The sequence below is a fragment of the Emydura macquarii genome, unplaced genomic scaffold (assembly GCF_026122565.2).
Source record: "Emydura macquarii macquarii isolate MOO-44397 ecotype Brisbane River unplaced genomic scaffold, CSIRO-AGI_Emac_v2 contig_968, whole genome shotgun sequence".
Lineage (NCBI taxonomy): Eukaryota > Metazoa > Chordata > Testudines > Chelidae > Emydura > Emydura macquarii.
This window is the reverse complement of record NW_027131105.1, coordinates 9,497,919-9,519,393: the sequence shown is the minus strand read 5'-3', so window position 1 is coordinate 9,519,393 and position 21,475 is coordinate 9,497,919. Positions and strand designations below refer to the sequence as shown.

Below are 21,475 nucleotides of genomic sequence, written 5' to 3'. Positions count from 1 at the left end.
TGCTTTTAAAGTAGGTCTACACCATGGGTCCATCTGGTTTTAAATTAGTTTAGCTGAGCTAATTAGGGTGACCAGATGTCCCAGTTTTATAGGGACAGTCCCGATCTCCAGGGCTTTTTCTTACATAGCAGAGTTGGCCAAATTTACTGACCCAGGGAGGAGAACTCCCTGCTGGTCAGAATCCTCTAGCCCCACCACTCTGCCACAAGGCAGAAGCTCCAAGCTCCCCACCCCAGTCTGGTAGATGGGGGCATAAGGGGCTCCGCCAGCTGCACTTGAACTGTAAAAGAGCCGCATGTGCCTCACGAGTCACGATTTGGCCACCTCTGTTATACAGGCACCTATTACCCATTACCCCTGCCCTGATTTTTCACACTTGCTATCTGGCCACCCTATGCAATGATGGGATCCTTGTGAGTACCCCAGCCCGCTGTGGATAAAGCTTGGCCCGCCTCAAACTTTCTGGATCTGAGTTTCTATGTCACTGTGCAGCCAGAAAAGCGCAAGAGCGGCAAGGGCAAAACTCCGAGCTGGATTTGAGCTGCGTGACACACTTCACTTTGCAAACAGGGAGGGGCAGGAACCAGCACCTCGCTCTGTGGATTTTATCGGCTGCAAAATTACACAGAATCAAAGCCACACAATGACCCGGTCGTTTGGTTTTTAAGGCCGGTCACTAGCTCCGTTCAAGTGACATGGCTGAACAAGCTCCCCGCAGCCACGCCCCGGGCAGGTGGCGGCAGCCCGGCCCGCGGCAACAAGTGACGGGCTCGGTCTCCTCGGTTCAGCCTGTGTTAGTCACCGGGCGGCAGCCCCACGGCCCCGCTGTCACTCCAGCCCGCACTGTTCTGCAGCTCCTGGAAGCACGGCCCGCCCCGCACGTCCCCGCCAGCCCGTCACTGGCACACGGAGGGGGCTGGATGCAGGGGGAGGGCTCGGACGGCCGGTCCAAGGGCCAGTCAGTCCCGCTGTTCGAGGCTTTCCAAAGCTCGACGCAGGGGGGCCCGGGGCCGGCGGCGCAGAGGAGCCAGGCTCGCTGCCCTGTGAGTGCGGCTGGGACCGGGCGTGGGGCCCGCGGAGGGGGAGCCATACGGCGGGGGAAGTTTTGGGGCAGGGGAGGCCCGGAATGCGCTCGACTCAACCCCCCTGGCTCCCACCTACCCGCCCCGAGCCCTCGCCGTGGGTTAGGCTCGCACAAAGTGGGGAGAAGGAGGGGGGAGAAGCTTCCTTCCCTCCCTGGCCGCCCCCTTTGCGGAGGGCACGGACCCCGGGGGCCCCCGCTGCGCTGCCCCGAGCCTTGGGCCGAGCAGCAGGATTGGGTTCCCCCTGCCCCGGGGGAGCGGCCTGACCATGCTCCGCTGGCTCCTCCGGCCGGTTCCTTCGCGGGTTTCAGTGATTGATTTCCCTTCCCCCCAGCTGTGTGAGGCGCGGGCCGGGACTGCCTGGGGCCCCTCCAGCTGCCGCACTTTCTGCCAGGAGGGCCCGGCAAGTCCCTGCGGCAGCTTCATGAAACTTAGACGGGTGTCTGTGATCGCTAGCGACACGTTGTAAGGGAGCTCCGGCTAGTTTGTGCTGCCTGGAGGTAAAGAGCTTGAAGCTTCCCTCTGAAGCAAATGGAGCTAGGCCGATTCTCACTAACTAGTGGGGAGTCTGGCCCCCATGTTTATTTGATATTAAAAGGTTTCTCTGCTGCATGTGTCATTTTCTTATGGGTCCTGGTCAGGGTGGGTCGGTTTGAATACAGACTTAAAACCAAAAACGTTTGAAATGAAAGGATCCTGCCAGAGTTCCCTCAGCAAATGAACCAAATTGACTAGCAGAATTTCAGAGAACTTTATCTAAAATGTTTCCATAGACATTCACTTAGTTGTGTTTATTGTCTCTCACCATTAAGTTGGAACTGAAAAAGAAAGGCAAGTCCATCTTGGAACTGAAAAACGGGGGCTGAAAAAGAAGGGCAAGGCCATCTCGGAAGTCAAGACAGCCATACATCTTGCATAGGGTTAAGCACTAGGTATTATTACCACTTGGGAGCATTACAAGACTGAAGATAAATATCTAGGAAGACTACACTTTGATGCTTCAGAGTCATAGTAAGATAGTATCTCTGTTCTACCAAATCCAAGCCAAAAGTGGGTGAACTTTACATACTTACCTGTGGGAACCTTCTGACCCCTAGAAAAATACAAAAGGGATTTATTTTCAGCAAAAATAATGAAGCTCTCAGTATGCTTCTCCTATATAGTCTAATACAGGTATAAGAAGATTTGCATTCCCTCTATCTCATATGTACAAGAACAGAACTAGGAATTTGTATGGCATCCTATTTGAGGGATGAACAAGCTAAAAGCAGTGAGAACTGTAAACATTATATCTATCCATATCTATATGGACAGGGCACTAGACTGGGAATCGAGACTGGATTTTGATTACACCAGGATATGTTGATCTGTCCTCAACTAAACTGAAAGAACCATGGGACTTTTCCCATGCCCACACTAACCCTCATTCATTTGAATGCCTTGGACTCAGCCTGTAAACTGCTATCTCACTTCTAACTTGACCTTTCTGATGTCATAGTTCATTTTATCTTTTCAGGGATTTCCAACTGTGATTATCCCCTATTTATCAAACTTGCAGTTGCCCTATCCTGAAAGAAAACAGGTCTAGTTTCAGTACTGAAAAAAGAAAAACACCTCTAACCTACATTTAATTCTTAAATGCTGGCAAACTAACAGTGAAACTTGTACCAGAGACCACTTTTTTGTATTCAGCCTTCTTCCCTAAAGGTCTCTGCCTAAAAGTATCCCCTGAAGAAAAGGGGTGCAATTCTGCTTCACCTCTTAGTAACAAATATATGATGGTTCCTCGAGCCATTATTTAAAACAGGTTTAATCCTACTACAAATAAAACCACAGCTAACCAGGCATAAATCTTACATTACAGAGTTTTGAACAGTGAAATTTTGTTGTATGAAAATGATTTTTGACCCCTTACTACCCTTCCAAGAGCATGTTATACTAGAATAGTGTGTTACCAACTGCAGTTAGTTTCTCAGGAGGTGTTTCTTTAGGGGTTTCAGGTGGGCACTATGTTCTCTGAAACCAGATGCTCCACAGGTTTTGTGGTATTGTATTGGATTCTCTCGGATGAGGGTTAGAGCCCAAGCTCCACCTTTTGTACTGTTGCCTAGGAAGCATCAATTATCATCTACAACTAAATGGTTCTGGCAGATTGCACCTGGTTCTAGCCTCCCCAAGAAGGAGCAGTCTCTGTTTTGGAGTAGACTAGAGGTTAAATTCTTCCTTGCTTCTTTTTGGTCACCCATGACTCCTTACAAAACTGTGCTAGAGACTATCCTAATTACCCAGTCATATAAGCTATGAGGGGAGAAGATTCACCAGCCAGGTAGTCAAAATAAAGCCCAAACTTTAAATTTCAGTTTCATGCCCGTTTCCTCAAGGCCAGTTTTATTAATAAACAGAAGATGCAAACAAATTTAGAGTATTACAAAACACTGAGTAAGAGAGGCCTCTCCCACTTTCTATAATCTAGGTTGGGACAAAACATACCTTTTTCCCTTACATGGCCCTTCCCAGCTACTCCAGGCCATCTGCTTCAACAATCTTACCCCCAAGTCCTCATCTTTCCCAAAGTGAGTGACATGAATTCTTTTAGGTAGTCTCCAGCAGGCTGTCATATGTTTGATCAGCTGACTTACCTCCATCATGTATCCTGCCTGGAGACAGCAACTCTCAGAATCTTCCATTCCCAAGGGCTTTACTCCTGTAACAGACATACTGGCCATGTGTTTGTCAGCATTCTACAAACCTCCTGTCTTTAGAGACCGTCACAAAATCTCTAATATATTGCACACAGTTCTGAGCCAAATCTATTAGAAGACCTATCTCAAAAAGCTATGGATTGTCAGCATCTTTGGTAATTGAAAACAGGTTTCACTGTAATACCTGTAAATTATATGTAGCACGAGACCCTTAGCTGGCCCAATAGCAGCTGTAATGGGCATGATTCTTCTCCTTTACATTGGTGTAAATCTGATGTACAATTTGACAACTCTCACTTTTTATAATGAATCTCACAATATTTAGTATTTCTTAAATTCCCAGTTGATGGAGGCATGTGATTAGGCAAAGAAAAAGCACCCACGATTTTATTATTATTATGACTTTTGAACACTTTGGGTTAGCAATACTGGGAGTAATGGAATTACATTGATCTAAAACTGGTGTGAATGAAAGAGATTGTGGCTTGCTGTTTTTCTCTAAATCCCCTGTTCTCTATAGCTATTCCATTCTGTCTTGTAACATCTGCGAGAGCCGGCCTATCTTCCTGTGGTCTTCAGATCCCTATTAAATACCAGGGCTACATTATATCTAGACATATCTACATGGACAGGGCACTAGACTGGGAATCAAGACACTTGGATTCAATTCTAGGTTCAGCCATTGGCTAGCTGTGTGACCTTTATCGAGTAACTTCCCAGTGCCTTAATTCCCTCTTAGACAAACTGGGGTTAGTTATGCTTACCTACCTTTTAAAAATGTTAATAACAACAGATAAGCATTTTGAATAAACTAATTTAGGTGGACTGCATATACTGCAAAAAATATACTAATCAATTGGCATTAACTGCTTGCATATAAAGAATAAGAAAGCAACATGTTGCAATAAAATAAATATTTATTGTCATGTTATCCTCTTGGATAGCCATATAACTGCTGTGAATTGCCAACTTTCCTTGAAAATGATGCACCAAAATTTTAGGCCATACATAGTCCTTTATGATTGAATTATATGCATCATAATACATTTTTAATTAAGGTATTTTTTCTCTTCTAGGACAAGATATTTGATGCTGCATTGTATGGAACAAGAAGTTCTGAAAAAGAAGGCACAAAAAGAGAAAGGATGTCTTATTTGATCAAAGGAATTAAAAAATATTATGGTCCTTCTGTCAGTCAAATGCACAAAATAACAGGATTTCCATTTAAAACACCCATATGCAAAAGCTTACAAGCCTACAGTGGGCAATGGTTAAAAGCCTCACGTACATTCTCTAATCTTAGTACTGAAAATGCAGACACTTATAGTTACATCATTGTTGGAGCTGGATCAGCAGGGTGTGTATTAAGCAGCCGATTGACTGAAGACCCTCTTAGTACTGTACTTCTTTTGGAAGCAGGCCCTAAAGACACCCTTCTAGGTAGTAAAAGATTAATGTGGAAGATTCATATGCCTGCTGCATTAACCTATAATCTTTGTGATGAAAAATATAATTGGTATTACCACACAACACCACAAAAGCACATGGATAATCGAATTATGTACTGGCCCAGAGGTAGAGTGTGGGGTGGCTCCTCATCTCTCAATGCTATGGTATACATTCGGGGGCATGCAGAAGACTACAATCGATGGCATAGAGAAGGTGCTGTTGGATGGGGCTATGAATTTTGCTTGCCTTATTTTAAGAAGGCACAGACTCATGAGCTGGGTCCTAACCTGTACAGAGGTGGGAATGGACCGTTGCATGTGTCAAGAGGAAAGACGGACCATTCTCTTCATCATGCATTTCTGGATGCAGCCCAGCAAGCTGGCTATTCTTTCACAGATGATATGAATGGGTACCAACAAGAAGGATTTGGCTGGATGGATATGACTATACATAGAGGTAAACCTTAAAGAGTTACTTTGGGAGTGTTTGTATCTAACTTATAAATGGTATTTAAGGGTCAATCCATTTTCCATTGAATTCAATGGGAGTATTTTCATTGACTTACTCCACTCTAATTTCTATATAGAAAGACAAGAAAATATCTTGAAGATGAAGGAGCATGAACTATTTTGATGCTAGCAGATGTTAAATGAAAACCTATATTTTGTAGGTCAAAGATGGAGCACAGCTAGTGCTTACCTTCATCCTGTTATATCGCGCCCAAACTTGTCCGCAGAAGATAGGACATTTGTAACGAAAATTTTGTTTCAAGGGACAAAAGCCATAGGTGTTGAGTATGTCAAAAATGGGCAAAGAAAAAAGGTAAGAATATTTATTTCATTTCCCTTTCTGAAAGAATTGAGTCAAAGAAAAATAAGCCTTATTTAACAACATTCAGAAACTAAGACTGACACATCCTTTCTGTACAAAAATTCCATTTTTCAGATGTAATACTTTAGTTCAAAAACACTACTTCATTTCAATAATATGATTCTTTGTTAGATAGTTATGTTAGGGAATATGTTATTTCTTTTGTGTCATTTCAGACATCAGCATATTCTCTGTGCTGAAAGAGGGAATGGATGAAAGTGTAGAAAGGAAAAGGCTACTGCTTAAAATTTGAAATTGGAACCTACTCTGTAATCATGCATAGTTACAGTGTATTGATTATTGTACTGAATTACTGATGTTCTTGAAAAACAATTTAGGAAAATTCTAGTCATGTTTAGGAAAACCTTTTAAAACTGAGTATATGCCATGGAGTCTGAATAGCTCAGGAGATAGATAATGGAACAGGCAGTCATTCATTTCTTTGTTGCCATTTTGAATCCAGTTGAGGCTAATAATGACTAAATGCTATAAGGCACATTTCCCAGCTGCAGAATAGACATACCCTAACTGTCTTACAGCTGTTTAGTGGCCTATATGAAATGGATTTGTGATCTCACTCCAGGTTCCACTGAACAGGCATTCACATCACAGAAATTGTCACAACCAGAAGGACATGCACTGGCAGTCTCAGCACATAGGCCAAGAATGGAATGGGATTCAGGACTGAAATGGCCTTTGACACTGTCAGGATTGAAGAATATTAGCAAAGCAATGAGTAACTACCATTACTTCTTAGCTTTTCCATGGATAAAAAGAGGATTTTAGTTTCTGGGGCTCTCAGTTCAGTACTTTTCATAAGCAAGGAAGTACCCTCAGTGAGGGCTTATTTACACAGTGAGGTAAGGTATTCTAGGGGGTTATGATTTCTAAAGCATACTACTGTATTGCGCATTAATTGGTCTGTGTAGATCCTGCTGGTGCATACTAAAGGTTCCTTAATGTGCTTTAATGCTTTAATGTAGTACTGTTTCAGATAACTATGTTAAAGCACACCTGCCAGATCTACATGGACCAATTAATACACAACACATAAGTACACTTTAAAAATCACACCCCCGTAGACCGCATTACCCTGCCATGTAGACAAGCCCTTACTCTTCCCTTTTGAATATTACCCCTGATTATTCCATATGTTACTAGGTAATTTCCTAAGATGGATTCAGATATTATTTTAAAGTTCTAACAACAAAGGTGAAAGGTTGCAATAATAAAACACCAAAATAGAGGAGAGCACAAATCTTGACAGTTTGAGCTCACTGAAGTACATTATACCCACAGGAATCAATACACAGAGAGTGTTGGGTGACTGAACACTGCTAAATGTTAAAAGATAATATAAATAAACTATTCTTTGATCTGCCAAAGCACAGAACATGTCTATTCTTTTCTAAGTCAATTAGAATGATGCTTTCCAGTAATAATGCAGGGCAAAAGTTGCAGAATTCTCATTGACGTTAATGAGAGCCCCACATGTGTCTGAGAAGAGAAGTTGACCAGAAACAGCACCTGTCACTTGACTGAGCAATTTACTTACATGAACATCAATAATCTTTCATTATTATAGAAAAGGTTTTGGGTTGAGAATGATGGCACAGTATAAGTGTACTTTTTTTAGTTTTGGCCCTAAAAATAAAGTACTAGGTACAGGAACATCATGTGTACCATATATAAATATTGATATAATTAGTCAGCTATTTTAGTATGAGCACTTAATGGGTGTCAGGAGACCTGGAATCTATTCCCATCTCTGCCACTGATTTCCTATGTGACCTTGGATAAATCATCTAATCTCTCTGCCTCGGTTCACCATCTAAGTAAGTGTAAGAAGTTGTTTTCTCTCTCTCTGCACAGTTATTATATATGTTTAACATATTAGGGCCAAATGTGCTTTTTAAAACTTCAACTACACAAGTCTTATTCAATGTCTTTTTTTACATGCTCCTGGGAAGAGAACTCTGATTCATCTGTCTGTCTACCACAGTAACTGGGTTTTATTTTCTGTCATTTCTAATTCAAGTGCAAGGGCTCTAGAAAAATACATGCATTTGGGAAAACTAAGTTGGGATCCTTATGACAGGGTCCAAGTTTAACTTTCAGCTTGCTTTCATTAAAAGTAAAAGCCTGCAAGAGTATGTAAGCATGTGCTTTGGTATTAAAAGTGACCTGTTAAGGACAAAAAAATATGATACTGCTCTTTCTTACTTTATGATATATAAAAAAGACTCCAATTTCTCCTCTCCCCCCACGCACACTTTTTAACATTAGCAATTCAAATTTTCAAATCCTGTTTCTTCTGGGAGATTCTAAGGATGACAGGAGAACTAATAATTTTATGACATCAGAGAAACTATCCAAAAAAGGCGGCTAAGAAGAGAAATGATGTGTATTGACTATTTTAAATTCTGTGTTATGTTTGTTTTTAGTTAACAACTATTTAAATCAAACAATTAGAAAGAACTGTTTGATTGTTGAAGTTTCCTCAGTTTTCCCGTTTAAGTGAGGATTTAGGGCCTGATCCAAAGCACATTAAAGTCAGAAAGATTCCTATTGACTTTAATCAACATTAGATAAGACTTAAGAAAGCTCCCAGTCACATAAGAAGTCCTCCAGCAAAAATAAGAAAGATGGCCTTGACAGTCCTGATTTTTTTTTACGTCAAAATCAAGCAAAAAAAGAATATTTAAGGGGGTTGGGAAATGCTTTCAGGCTTTTTTTTTAATCTATCACAAACTATATATGTGTGTGTATATACATATAAGGCACCAATTCAATTGTTTTTCCTCTTCAGGCCACCTTTAAATGCACTACATGACTATATACAATGTGAATTATGAGCTATGAATGACTATGCAGCAGAGTTGCACTGGATATAAACCCTGAGATGATTTGAACCCATGACCTTAGAGCAGAGATAAGAGTACACATTTGGAAATAGTAAGATTTGAAATAAGCCGTATTTTCATTAGGAAGCAAAATGTGAACACATACTTCAATACACAGTGACTCACTAATGATTCTCTGGAACTATTTTTGTGTACATTGTGCAATGTGACTTAGAGATTTTGCAATGCTGTTGTTTTAGGAATCAGTTCAATATACTTGAATGTTTTTTGTGTTAGTTGTATCAGACTAGCGATTGTCCTGGGCTGAAAAATATGGGGGAGGGAGGAGCCAAATGTCACTGTAGGTATGCTGGCAGAAACAGCAAATGAGTAGAGTGAAAGCAGTTAATAAAAATCAAACTTTTTGTAAGGTTTTTTGTTTTTTTACTACCATGAACAATCTTGCTGACTAGCATTCTGTACATTTTAGGGTTCTGTCAGTTAGAAAGGAAATAAGAATAGTAAAAATAAATGGTACTTAGAATACAGGATTCCCTATACACACGAGGAAAAAATCAAGTTGATCATTTTTAGAAGACTACAGAGCCATGCTTAAAATGCCTTAGCTAAAATTAAAGTAAAGACACACTGTAGAGTCTTAAATTCTACGAAAAGTAAACAGTGGGCTTAAGTTCTAGTGTCACCAGATAAGCAATGCAAGAGCTGCCTCTTGAGCTCTTTCAGGGCATTTGCTTTGTGAGTTATGAAAGTGATAAAAGAATGTTCAAAGATGCAACACTTGTGGATTGCTCACTGTATGTTCAGCAAACCATAATGGTCTTTTAAAAAGACTGAATTCTTCCAAAGCACCTGCTGCCAAAGGCAGAATTTCTAACTTTGCCTGGAGATCTGTCCTTTTGGAGACATGGTTTCCTGTTGGGCAATTCACAGCTCCCCTATCTAACAGTGAAGGGAGTGATAGATCCGAGTTCTGTCTAGCTGCTGACTGAATATGATGGGGCGGAGGGGAGAAAGTAGCAGCCTGCACCCTATCCTCCTACCCCGCATGGTTGAGGGCAGGATTTTGCCCTAAATCTGCGGTGCTGATCTGGCAGCTGAGAGCAAGAGAAAAAAAATGAACGTCATCCTTGAAGCTTTTGGGTGGAAAGACTCAGAGAGCAGGTGCTGAAAAATGTTAAATAATGAACATCCACCCACTAGGTACTGAAGAGATGAATAGGTCAGCCTCTGAGGACCTCAGCTAATGGTTAGCAGGATAAGTAGTAACCAGCTAAGAGATGCACATTCTTTAGGCTGCTTAATGAAAAAATTGTCATACAAAACAGAATGTATGTATACATACTTATAGGGGTTCCCTGCTATAGCACATAGCTATGTGGGCCTCCGGGGGAGGATCAGTGAGACCACAGGGGCTATGAAACCACAACTTAGCCTCAGCTGGGTTGAAGATGTGACAACGCTTGAAGAGAGACTTTGTTGAGCTAACATGTTACAGAGTACCTCGGAGTGTAAAGTCTTTTTCAGGATTTTTGTTTTTAATTTACTAATCACTAGTGAAAATGGAACAGGTTCTGGCTGTTCCCTTGCTTGAAGTTACAGTAGATCTCTGTTCTGGAAAGAAGCGTGCAAGTGTACTGCCAATCATGTTACAGTATTTGATAAATTGAATGCTTGTGTACCCTACAGTCTTAACAGATGATAAAACTTTGTTCAGTTCACATTGTATTCCAGTGTGACAGCTTAGTTATTTCTGACCACAGAAAATCATACCAAGGTGAGCAAAACATCTGGAATAATAAAGATGGATGCTGGTATGATTCCAATAGAAATAGCGTATCTTTAAAAAAAAAAAAAAGTCTTGGAAATATTGGTTATGGTCTAAAAATCAAACCTGTAATAGTCTTTTTTTAAATTTATTTTGAATTTTCAGGCTTTTGCCAGTAAGGAAGTGATTTTAAGTGGAGGTGCCATAAATTCACCACAGCTGCTTATGTTGTCTGGGATTGGAAATGCAGATGACCTCAAAAAATTGGGGATCCCTGTTGTTTGTCACCTTCCTGGTAATCTTTTTATTGGTTTTATCTTTCACCTCTCTAAGGGTCTGAACCAAAGCCAACTGAAGACATTGGAATGAATGCCATTAACTTCAATGGCCTTTAGGTCAGGCTGTAAGGACTCAAGCCAATTACCATTATAAGTCAATGGAAAGATGCCTATTGATTTTAATGGACATTAGAAAAACCTCTTATTTATTGCATCTCTCCATGTAATGGTGTCCAGTAGCCATTCCTTTCTGAACTATACCCATAGATAACTATTATTTTAAAGTGAAGAGGTTGTATATATCACTCATAATTTTTAAATTAGAGCTATATATTCTCTTTGATCCACAACAAATTGCCCACTGATATTAATGAAAGCTTTATGTAAAGATGGAGGGTAGAACATGGACCTTATGTAGTAACTAAACTTTTAGCTAGAAAAGTTATCATTGCATTCAGAAATGATGCCTAACACTTTTAGGACCAGAACTATTTTTGCCATATGTTTATCTGGCTATTTGCAGGTGCCATTTTCCTATGTGTGTTCAAGCAAATTAAATACACAATTGCATACCTAAATTATTTGAAAATCTTACTCTTAAATTGTCATTGTTAGGTTTAAGAGTCAGCACACCATGAGGAATAACGTGGGGAGTTTTTCCTTGCATTCTGCACAATCTGACATGTGGCCTGAATAAATAGCTTAAATTAAGCATGTGGCAATTCTCCAAAAAGGGCCATATTTTTGGAGTTTAATGTACCCACTTTACACATACCCATATCATATGTACTTTGAAATCTTATTTTATGTACATTTAGATGAGGTATGATATGGAGCTGTCAAGTGGTGCTACGCAAGGTAAAACGATACCCAAAATGAGAAAGTGTCATTTTTTGTACAGTTCTAGAAACACTAACATGACTATGACAACACTTTGTACTGTTTAAGTTAACTTCAGTGCCTTAATGTGATGTTTATTGGTCAAAGCTACTAAATGACAAGGTATTAAAAGATTTTTATTGGTTTTGGATGGGCCAGGATTTTTTTTTTCAGAAATGATGAAGCTATTTGTCATGTTGCAAAAATGGCAACTATCAACAATCTGCAATATACTAACATGACAAGTTTTCACCTTGCATATTCTTAATTGTCAAAGTATCTCACAAGTGAATAGTTTTCTATACTTTCAATTGAAGTTTGCTGACCCGATCAGTCTCACTGATGGTTATGCACCAGTAGCAATGGATTGCTTGCCCACAGTTTATACTGCATAGGAGGTACATATAAAGGTATGTGAATTCCTACTGCAATGCGTCTCACTTTGTAAGAATTTGTACATACAATATAACATCTAGTCTGCCAGGTAGAAGGTTTTAATTTTAATTGCCTATGCATGCAGTACTAGCCTTTGAAATATTCTGGAAATTAGCCTTTTAATTCAGTGACGCTTATGTGGAAATCAGTATTAGTGTTAAGAGATGACCTTCATTAAAGAGCTCCCTAAGCAAAAATGGCAATTTTGATACTAACATCTAGCTCTAATTTAGATCTAGTTTAGCAGTCGTCTGTATACTTGTACAAAATGGAACATGGTGGTAGAGTTTGTGTTAATGCTGCCAATCAATGTACACTGGGAATTTTACCTCTACAGGAAAGTTACAGTATATAAAGATATGGGGAAGGCAAGTCCCTTAAAGTTTATGTTGAAGGGAAAAAGACTCTACACACACATTGAAAAATGTGTATTTGTCAAGAAAAATCAAAAGAATGCAAAACAGTCAAAACCCACCAGTGCTGGTCAGAATCCTGTGATACTGGCAGCAGAAGCCAGGAGAGATAAATTGTATTGGCAGCTTACTGGATGATTTTCTGGTTTAGATGAAGTGCCACAAAGACTGTCACATTGTTGCTTTCAGAGATACACAAGCAGGTCAAATTTGGTACATGTCAGAGCTGTATTGAAACCAGGAAGAGAGACAGACTCTGAATCTGATCAGAGAGCATCATTTTCACCTGCTCTTTAGCCACCAGAGCAAACATGTCCTCCAGTGATTGGTCCTGTTGCATTGTTTGTTTGAGAAAAAACACACAAGAAACTTGAGAGAGAAAGAGAGAAAACAATCTAAAGGAGGCAGCACTTTAAAGAGGAAATGATGACATTGCACAGAATATGTGCAGAAGACTTGATTGCTAAGGATGCAATTTATCACTCAACATGCCTTTCTTCCTATTTGAGTAAAATGAATCAAAGCTACTAGTTACTCTGCAACAATACAGTCACCTCATGACATTGCATTTAATCAGCTGATTGAGGATATAGACATTGATCTAATGTACAATAAAAAGGCTCTTCTCCTGTCCAACCTACTACAAAGATATAAAGCCCTACTTCCCGCTGAGGTAGAAACTGTAAGGTTTTCCAGTAGCAAATTACAGGCAAAAACACTAAGTTTCTGCCATTTCATTCTATGGACAGCATGAACAGGGCAAATCTACCATTGTTCTATATAGCACAATAAAATTAGCTAATCCTATCCAAGATGCTACTAATCTGAAGTGGGAATTTAAATCATCTAAATGTTTTGTGGATGTTCTTCTGGTGAGTGAGCCTGATGAACAGCTTTCAAATGAATAACTGGTTTGTATAGTGCCACTTCAATATTTAGTTCTGAAATAATGAACATGACAGCTTCAGAATATTATTCAAACCCAAGTGATTGTAGTTTACAGAGGTCAGCTACTTTTGTGCCCCAGTTGAGCAAATAGTTCAGCCAGCAATGACTATCATCCTTCAGAAGACATTCAAAGAAGGTGCCTCTCTGTTGTGGAGAGCATAGTGATTAATAATTCCAAATTTATCACACCACTGCACATAAACCTTGCTGCATAGCTACACTATGAGTTTGGGTTTTGCAATTTAATTGACATACTACACCCTCATGGATACTGCTTCAGTTAAGATGAGCTAAAGCAGCAGTGTGCTGTTCAGACAGTGGATCAGCAGCTTTGTGCTGTTGCTCAGCAAGTGAAATGGACTCTTTAAATTAACTTGGTACCAAAGTTATTCGTCTGGTTGGTTTTCATACCCTGTGCTGTTTTATTGCATGTATTGTGAAATTTTGGAGAGATGTAGGATTGCTAGACCTTGTTCATTCTGATGTGTATGCAGCTTGTACTACAGAGCAAATGCTGAGCTCAGGGACCCTCCCACCTTGTTGGGTCCCAGAGCTTGGGCTCCAGCCCAAGCCTGAACATCTACACCGCAATTAAACAGTCCCATAGCTCAAGCCCAGTCAGCTGATGTGGGCCACAGGTGGGTGTTTAATTGCAGTATAGACATCCCCAGTGTGACTTGGCTCTAGTATCTGGGGCCCTGAGTGCTCTGAAACCTTATTCATTATTTAAATTGTGTGAGCAAACTGTGTTTCAACATTTGTCTGGCAACTATTGGCTGACACTGAAAAGGTGTTTGAGTCTGAAGACTCAACAGCCCTTACAACATAGAGCTTGTTGATGCGGTAGTTCAGCATGTGCTATCACTACTGAAGGAATTTCAGACATGGGGATATGCCTAATCTCCTGCATTCAAGTTCTGGGATCATTTTCTCCAGATTATGTAGCTACAACATCTAAATGTCCATGCAGCATGAGTGCGTGATTGGAAATGTCATATGACACAGCATGCCATGCTTCCATACTTCTTTACTGCAAACCAGCCCAACTATGCCAGATGGGTGTCAGTCTACATTTTTGATATGTTAAAATTGCCCTGAAGAAGTACACACTGCCTTTGAATCTGGGGAATTTGCTGTGTGCCAGACTTCTGGTTCTTTCAATGGAATTTGGAGTGACATAGGAACAAGGAAAACTGTCATAAAAAACTCAAAGGGCAGTAGTGGGCTTATAGGACGGACAAGAAAGAAGCCAGTCCTTGGCATGTGGACCTTCACATGTCCCGAGTGAATATGCAAAAGTTATGAAAGAAAAGTGACCTAACAAGAAGTAGTGAAGACACAGGCTACACTACTGACCTTACAACGTCCTTTGAATTTCTTGTGCCTCAATCTAGCCATAAATTGTTCTTGTGATGCATTGAGGTCAAAAAGAAATCCAATTTTATGTCTTGAAATAATACAGAGACATTAAACTAACAGAAACAAATGCACATATTTCAAAATGGTCATTTTAACATGTTGATGATGTCAATGTTTATTCCCATTTTTATGGTAATGACATCATTTTGACAGCTCCACATTATACCTCATCTTAAAGTAGACATAATAAAATTGTGTATGATGTGTGTGTGTTTAGAGGGTACATTAATTTGACCAAATCAGTGGTGTCTGCATCTTGTCTAAACGGACTGGACTAGGCCCAGAGTCCATGGTGTTTGACTTTGGTGTTTGACTGCTTTTGTAAGAGGTTATTTCAGTTTCCATTCAGGCTAGTTTATAGAGGAAAATGTACCTGCTTGTATATAACATTTACAGTTTGTCTATATATAATTTCTTGGGGTTTTTCCCCTTTGTATTAGGGGTTGGCCAGAATCTTCAAGATCATTTAGAGGTTTACATACAGCAGAAGTGCACCAAACCTATTACTCTCTACAAAGCACAAAAGCCTGTTAACATGGCGAAGATTGGTTTAGAATGGCTCTGGAAGTTTACAGGTATGAAAAAAAAAAGTGAAATTGTCCCCCTGTTCTGTTCTATAGGATTACCAAATTGGCTTTTAGCTGAACTGTATATGTCAGAAGCCCAGAGTGCCTTTCAGATGAAGCTTTGTTATTACCAATTCTGCAGAAATTGGAGATTTTAGAAAATGGGTTCAAATGGGGCAGACTGTGCGGTTTCCTTATCTTTAATCTAATTCATTTTTTCCAAATTAGAATGTATTTTAATACGTTATGTTTATTGTAACAAATGAGATTGAGATGTGCTTTTTTGTAGCATTTCTTTCCCCACCCTTAAGTTCAGGCAGGGAATGTTTGCATATTGCTGAATGTTTGCATTTGTGCCTAACTCTTGTTTTGGGTTATGTTCCATACTTAAATTTGTGGGCCACAGAGAAAAACAACTGTAAAAAGTGAAGTCAGAAAATAATGTATTAAGACATTGTCTAGAAAGTAAATACATTGAACCAAATTCATCCTTGTGTAACTCCACAAAAGGAATTATCTCATTGCATTGTCCAGAACCCCTCAAACTTACTTGTACTTGCATTGTCCCGAAATAATGCATGTTCCCGTCTTATAGTAGCCCAGTCCCTAAATAACATTTTCAAGGATGAAGTGTAAAGATTTTTCTTAACAAGTAAAACATATAAGCCAAATTCAGTGCTAAACTACCCTCCCCCCCAAGCAGTTTCACCATCTTAGCATGGTGTCACAGCATAGCATTTGGCCCAATATTACATGTCCTATTGCATACATATGACTTTCTATCATTACAAGTAACTATTTATAAAAGGATGGATCGTGACTCATCTAGTGAGGTGGCACAGAGATTTAAAGGGGTGCAACACAGCAGTGTGGATCAGAAGTAGTGTATGCAGGTGGGTGTGAGGGAGCAGGGAGTGGGCAGAGCCTTTGTTCTGCCCCCTCCATGCACCTGGTACACCCACCTGCATACCCTACTGCATTGGGTCTCGAGCACCCTTAATCAGCGGGCACCCCAAACGGCAATCTCTCACCTAAGCTGTTTCATTGCAACAGTGGACTGCCCTTCATATTAAGAAAACTGTAATGTCCCATTCTAGCCCAAAGCAAATGGAGAATATTTAGGAAGCTGAAGACACCTTGGGATTTTTTTTAAGTTAAACATATTTTACATTTATTTACTGATACATGATGAAAATAATGTGCATTGCACAAGTTGAAAGTTAATTGCATATGGATTTACACTCCTTGAAGTTTCACTGTCTTTGATTGACATAATTATGTGCATTGCATGAGTGGAGAGGTGAATTGGGCATGGAGAAATGGTGCTGAAACAAGGATTTTAAAAAAACTCACATTTTTCTTTCCTTTTGAATATTTTGGAATTTCTTTCTTTCTTTCTTGATCTCTAGGAGATGGAGCTACTGCCCATTTAGAATCTGGTGGGTTTATTAGAAGTCGGCCAGATGTTCCTCACCCAGACATTCAATTCCATTTTCTTCCTTCTCAGGTGATTGATCATGGACGTGTTGCTTCCAAACTGGAAGTTTACCAGGTCAGTGGTTCAAGGACACAAATTAGCAATGTCCTGTAGGAATTAGCAGGAGGATTTACCGTTTACTGGAAACATTAATAATAGTCCAGTGATCAAGTCACAGATTGTTCAGTATTGTGTAAAACATGTGACTTAATTGTCTCTATTGCAAAAATATTTACAAATTGTATTTGTGGTTGGTGTCAGAATAATATTATTCTTTAACAGTAATCTGAAAAAATATGCAAGAATTTTATTAGGGATTATGGGCCTGATCTTGTGCCATTGTCATCAGTGGTACAGGATCAAGTTCTATATTATAATTTTTGTATTAGTTTTCCCTTTAACTCTTTTGTAGGTTTTCTTTTTGTTGTATCAATATGTAATATAGATTCAAAAGTCGGTAGTTCATACTGTTAAACTGTCACTATATACACAACTGTTTTCTTTGGCTGGTTTTTACTTCATGATAATAGTAATTTGGTCATCTGAACTATCAGTTACTGCTAAACTGAAATAATATTTGCCTGTTGTTTTATTATAAAGTTTTTTTCCTGTGCTGTGCATATAATCAAAAACATAAGTAAAATGTTCATATTGTAGCTTCCCGTTTCAGTCTCTCTTTTTTTATATTTTATGTTTGGATACTTTGTAAGAAGACTCCATGTTTTTAAAAATTGCATTGGACTCTGAAATCTGTCTAGATTTTGTCATGCAGTGTGTTGGGGCCATTGCAGGTTCATGTTGGACCCATGAGGAGCAAAAGTGTGGGCTGGCTAAAGCTGAAAAGTACAGATCCAAGGGACCATCCTGTCATTGAACCAAACTACTTGTCAACAGGTAAATGCATGGTACCTATATTGAGTTGGTTTCATTCAGTTCCTTCTCCCTTGCTCCAGGGAGAAGTTATCTGCTACCTGCCCATATCAGTAGCAAATCATTCCCCTTCTCACACTGGCTCAACTGTGCTGAGTGAGTGGCACATTGGTATTATTATTACTATTTATATTATGGTAGCTCAGAGGAGCCCAAGTTAATGACCAAGACCCCATTTTGCTGTACAAACACTGAACAAAAAGACAGTCATTTCCACAAAAAGCTTCCAATCTAAGTGAGATGCAGACAAGCGTCTGTCTGTTCCCTGCCCCTTCCAGTTCATCCCACACCCACCTGTGCAGGAGGGGGAGTAGTGGCCCCCACACACCTTGCTTGCCTACCCCACTCAGATGATCACATAGCCCATGCACAAGAATAAGGAGGACATCATTCTTATTCACCCTACTCCCCTGTGCAAGTTTGTAGGACAAATGACAATTTTGTCCATAGTGAACATATCTTGGAAAAAAGTTCTAGCGTGTTTTTCTTGTAGGCCTTGTCTACACTAGCACTTATGCTGTGACCCACCTCCCCCCCCCATCCCCGAGCGATGTAAGTTTTGCCGGCATAAGCGCTTGTGTGGACAGTCCTATGTTGGCGGGAGATGCTCTTCTGCTGACATAGCTACCGCATTCATTTAGGTAGTTTTATTATGGTGCTGGGAGAGCTCTCTCTCCTGCCGACATAATGAGGCTACAGAAGCGCTCTTACAGCGGCACAGCTGTACCAGTACCAGTACAGCTGTGCTGCTGTAAGTTTTAAGTTGAGGGCCTTTAAATTATATATAAGCTTCCTTCCCCTTAATTTTGCTACCTTTTCCTTTTCTTGGTATGGCATGCTGTCCTGTACTAGCATTATAAAGATGCTCTTTGTTTATTTGTATTATGCACAGGGAAGTATTTTTAACCAGTGTGTGTATTTACATTCTCTTTGTTTCCTCTCTGTACAGAAACAGATTTGTGGGAATTTCGTCAGTGTGTCAAGTTTTCCCGAGAGATTTTTGCTCAGAAAGCTTTTGAAAAATTCTGTGGTCCTGAAATTCAGCCAGGAAGTCATGTAAAGTCTGACAAAGAAATAGATGCTTTTATAAGACAGAAGGCTGATAGTGCTTATCATCCTTCTTGCACCTGTAAAATGGGCCAGCCATCTGATACCACTGCTGTGGTTGATCCTCAGACCAAAGTAATTGGGGTTGAAAACCTGAGAATCATAGATGCTTCAATAATGCCCAGTGTGGTCAGTGGGAATTTGAATGCCCCAACCATCATGATAGCAGAGAAAGGTGCTGATTTAATAAAGGGGGTCCCATCACTTCATGAGAAAAATGTTCCTGTATATAAACCTCAAACCTTGGAAACTCAGAGATGAATAAAATGCCCATTCTTGTTTTCCATGTGAGTTTTTGCCCACATTTGGAAACCTTACATTGGACTTTGCTAATAGAATACATGCATTGCTACAAAAAAAATTACAGTAGGTATTAATTCACTACCTGTCTGATATTAAGAATGCTGTAACAATTATTATTTTTTAAATATTGAGTTGTTTGCAGTAACTGTTCATTTTAGTCAAGCATTTGTGATGTAGTTTGAAGTTTATATATGAGGGAGGTACTGATTTCAGCTCCATTGTTAAGGTTGAGTTGAGTTCTATACCTAAATGCATACGTATAGTATTTGGGTAATGGTATAATCAAATTAAAAAGGAAGATATCCATATTTGATACACAGAAGAGGGTCAACTCTGCCTTACAAAAAGAAGGGGCAATCATGAGCCACCAAGGAGTTCAGAACCTATGTGGTTGAGTATGGAATGAATAGACTTGGATGTTTAGTACTTTGCATAGGACAGTAAAACATCTAAAACTAATGTGCTTGGGCCTTCAAGTGGCTCATAGGGATGTTGTCTGAGCCCTCGACGGGGCCACAATCTTGGCAAGTGATGTGAGGAGTTGCCTTTGATATTGACTCTCACTTAGTATACTCTGTATGCATGGTTGTCCTTACAACAGCTAATAAACAAGATCTAGAATCTTCAATGCATACATAACTTTCTGTGGATAAGTTAAGCATCTGTGAAAGGCTTTGCAGGATCAGGGCCCAAAATAGTGCACACTAAAGTTAATACAGAGAAAGGAATCTGTAACATCTACATAATTTTTTTCTATATAATCTTGCAGAGGTGATACACAATTTACAACCCTTCATCATTAAGAGCTAGATTCTGCCACTCTTATTCATGTTGAGTAGTTTTTTTATTTTAGTGGGCTGTTCATGGAGTAAGGTACTACTCAGCATAAGCAACAGTATCACTATCAAGCCCCAGATAATTTCAACATAGCTGTCAACCTCAACTTCATTTATTGCTTCTTGTGTAATCATTCATGGTAACATGAGTGGTATATGATGGAGGTACTGAGCTCAGCTCCATTGTTAAGGTTGAGTTAGGTTCTATACCTAAATGCATACATATAGTATTTGGGTAATGGTATAATCAAATTAAAAAGGAAGATATCCATATTTGATACACAGATTGTCTTCATAGCCTCTGTAAAAACAGAAACAGCGGATTATTTAAAATCTATTTAACAGTAGCTTAGAAACGCCCCATGGGCTGTGTATTCAACTTAATAAAATTCAGTTAATAACTTATTTTGTTTGCATAATGCAAAATGAAAACTTGCCTTGTTTCACTACTGTATGTTTAAGGAGGCCATGAAACATCACAGATCTTGACTCTGCACAGCTGTAAACGATGAAACAGACTTTAAGACCTGGGTCACTACTAAAATATAAATGTTGGTTTATTTAAAAAAAAAAAAAAAGTTCCCTGCTTTCTAGTTTAAGAGGTCTTTTACCATATCAGCTAGATGTTTGTCTGCCTGTGTTCTTGGCTCATTTACTTTAAAAAAAAACAAATATATCTTGGCTCTACTACTTTGATAACGTTTTCCTAATGGACAGACTTTGTTCTGGGTGTTTGCTGAGAAAAATCCATTAAAGATTACAGGAGGTACAGGGCCCTGCATTGTGATGCATTGTTTCAAGATAGTATGGAAACCCCTATAGAATGGAATAGAAACAGGATGGAAATCACAATCTTTCTTTTTCCCACCACTAGTAGAAGAGGGAGGGAAATGATCTTTATTCTGGGCCTGCACCTGCACTCCTTACTCCTACAAATTTGAATGGGAATTTTTGCCTGGGTAAGGGTGCAGCCTCAGCCCTATTTTTTTTTAAGTCATTAGAATCCTGTCTTATACTTTGATTCTTTTTAAATCTGCATGATGTTTAAAGTAAACAAGGAAATGTGCATAATCCTTGCATAATCTATCATTATGACAAACTCCTGTGAAAGTGTTTGCTATTATACTGTTTTAACTTGCATTACCATCTTAA

The 21,475-nt window shown here is 39.6% G+C and overlaps 1 protein-coding gene across 3 annotated transcripts; it reads left to right on the top strand.

Annotated features, from left to right (window-relative positions):
- Nucleotides 1-667: 667 nt before the first annotated feature.
- On the top strand, nt 668-21,475 carry CHDH (choline dehydrogenase). 3 transcript variants are annotated; one of them, XM_067544174.1, is made up of 8 exons: nt 668-1,043; nt 4,861-5,689; nt 5,904-6,055; nt 10,898-11,027; nt 15,545-15,679; nt 17,080-17,222; nt 17,939-18,041; nt 19,027-21,475. In XM_067544174.1, the coding sequence occupies exons 1-8, from the start codon at nt 696-698 to the stop codon at nt 19,443-19,445; spliced, it is 2,259 nt and encodes a 752-aa protein (XP_067400275.1). In that variant the 5' UTR covers nt 668-695; the 3' UTR covers nt 19,446-21,475. The 3 variants fall into 3 exon arrangements, with proteins under 3 accessions (XP_067400275.1, XP_067400276.1, XP_067400277.1); XM_067544176.1 differs by lacking the exon at nt 668-1,043 and adding an exon at nt 1,963-2,014; XM_067544175.1 differs by lacking the exons at nt 5,904-6,055; nt 10,898-11,027.